This window comes from Penaeus chinensis, chromosome 16, assembly GCF_019202785.1.
Source record: "Penaeus chinensis breed Huanghai No. 1 chromosome 16, ASM1920278v2, whole genome shotgun sequence".
Lineage (NCBI taxonomy): Eukaryota > Metazoa > Arthropoda > Malacostraca > Decapoda > Penaeidae > Penaeus > Penaeus chinensis.
In genome coordinates this window covers 18606894-18609393 of record NC_061834.1, presented here as the reverse complement: position 1 = coordinate 18609393, position 2500 = coordinate 18606894, and the positions used below count along the sequence as shown (strand labels likewise).

Sequence of the window (2500 nt, the reverse complement as noted above, 5' to 3'; positions counted from 1 at the left end):
TGTGTGTGTGTGTGTGTGTGTGTGTGTGTGTGTGTGTGTGTGGGTGTGTGTATGTGTGTGTGTGTGTGTGTGTGTGTGTGTGTGTGTGTGTGTGTGTGTGTGTGTGTGTGTGTGTGTGTGTGTGTGTGTGTTTGTGTGTGTGCGTGTGTGTGTGTTTGTGCGTATGTGTGTGTGCGAGTGAGAGAGAGAGAGATAGAGAGAGAGAGAGAGAGAGAGAGAGAGAGAGAGAGAGAGAGAGAGAGAGAGAGAGAGAGAGAGAGAGAGAGAGAGAGAGAGAGAGAGATAGGGTGGGAGGGGTGTTTTTTCCCCACCATTGTCGACTGTCATCATAAGGTGACTCCCAAGCCTTGTTTCCCACAGATTGAGGCCGACGACCGCCACACGATGGACGTGTCGGAGAAGTATGCCACGCTGAAGATCGCCGGCGCCAACAGGATGGACAAGGGCATGTATGCGCTCAAACTGGCGAATCCGCAGGGCGAAGCGTCGGCCTCATTCTTCGTCACCGTCACGGGTCAGATGGCGTCATTTTGTCGTTGTCTTATTTCTGATTCACACACGCGGGCGAATATCAGTCTGCTATATCTTTAAGCTTGCTAATCTATTGTTTTCTGATGATGAAATTAACGTATTAATTACATAAAGCCTATTTACGAGAAAAAAATCATGTCTCAGTTACCACAGTGTACTATGGGTATCAGCGCGGAGGTAGTTTCACGTCTTGATCTTTCGTCAGTTCCATTATGTTTCGTATTTCTTCAGATCGGCCGGATCCACCCAGCGTGCCAGTAATCACAGACGTGACTGGCACCTCCCTCACTCTCCGATGGGACCCGCCCGTTGATGACGGTGGCTGCAGGATATCTAACTATACTCTCGAATACTTCAGGGTGCGTCATCCTCATGATTAGTTGCATCGCTGAATACTTTATTGGCCGTTTGCCTAGAATGACAGAGGCATGTTGTGTTGCGTATGCAAGGATGGAGACTTTCTGAAGAATATTTGCCTTGATTATGAGTGAACTGCATAAACATATGTTAGCCTTAGTAAACGTCAAATTCACCTTGATAAACCTAAATGATGTCAGTGCCGAATATACAAGATGTTTTTCACAAACATACGTAGACAATAAAAGATGTCATTTTTAAATGTATGTAGCACATAAAAATAAGAATATCGAATATACATATAAACTAACTTTTCTGATCCAACAGGTGGGGTGGGACGTGTGGCTCAAGGCTGCGTCCTCTAGAATCACGTGGACGCAGCTGAGTGATCTGATCGTCGGCTCGGAGTATCGCTTCAGGGTTAAAGCCGAGAACGCATACGGTGTGTCAGAACCCGGGCCAGAGTCCGAGCAGATCCTCATCGAAGACACCAAGAGTCCCACTGGGTACGAGAATGTTGATGTTAAAGACGCACGCGTAGGGCAAACACACACCGGGTGGGGGAACTGGGGAGATGTAGATGTTGATTTTTCAGGGGATGAATCTGGACTGGTTATCGAAACGGTAAGTCTTAAAGGTCAACAGGAGCAGTATGAGGAGGAAATGAGATTACGTAGTATTCATAATTACAGTGTGTACGAGGGAGAAAACGCGCCAGTCTTGGTAGGTAGGTATGGAGAAGAGTACCAGTCGGCGGCGTACGAGGGGGTTCAGGAACCTGCAGCATGGCTTGGTGTTATCTCACCGGTATATACAACTGTTCATAATTTTCCTCAAGAAGAGAACGACTCACAGTACTACACCTGTACCGAGACGGCGCCAACGGCTTTCCCTACAAGTCCCCTTCATGAACCAATGACTAACTTCAACATGAATCAATGGAGCAGTAGCTTTGAGGAACCGTCTGAAGATGAGGATTCGTCTTCTGAAGACACAATCACGGCAATCAACTTGCAACAAGGAATGCCACTTCATGAAGGCCGAGAAATAACTTTATCTCCCATAGGTGCACAGTGGATGGCTAACGGAAGGATGGCCATTGCTAACCAGTTCAGGATAATATGTGGCGGTCTAGCCAGCATGAATCATCTTGGTAACATCAATGATGGGAAACGTGAGGGAACGTACGTCGAAGAGTCTGCAAAACAGCAGAACGGCACTACCACTCGTGTAGCCGTGGAAGATATTGATCAAACAAATATCCAAGAGAACAAAGAAGATAATGAAGATCCACCAGCAAATCAATTACAGTCTTCGGAGCAACATACATTCGGTCAACCTGCTAATCAAAAGGTAAGCCAGAAGGATGTCCCGGCTAATCACTGCAGTATGTATAGAATGGAAGAACTGGAGACCTTGTCGCCCCAAAGAGAGTATGAAAACGTCGACGAATTAGATGATTCAGTGTTCCAAGATTCGGTTGAAACTGTGTCTGATGCTGCTTCTGTCTCCAAAGAATTGAATGCGCTGTGCAAGCAGGGCATCGAACAGTCTCGGTTTTTACATCAGGAAGAAGGCTTGCTTTCATTTTCTTGGTCGTCTTCGAGCTCCA

General features: G+C 46.6%; 1 protein-coding gene across 1 annotated transcript in view; it reads left to right on the top strand.

Annotated features, from left to right (window-relative positions):
• The window catches only part of LOC125033244 (muscle M-line assembly protein unc-89-like), a 374957-nt gene that overhangs the window by 35208 nt on the left and 337249 nt on the right, over positions 1 to 2500 (top strand). The window contains exons 7-9 of the mRNA XM_047624627.1: positions 361 to 514; positions 763 to 890; positions 1216 to 1394. Of these exons, the coding sequence (XP_047480583.1) occupies positions 361 to 514; positions 763 to 890; positions 1216 to 1394 (461 nt within the window). The remainder of the gene's footprint in view (positions 1 to 360; positions 515 to 762; positions 891 to 1215; positions 1395 to 2500) is intronic.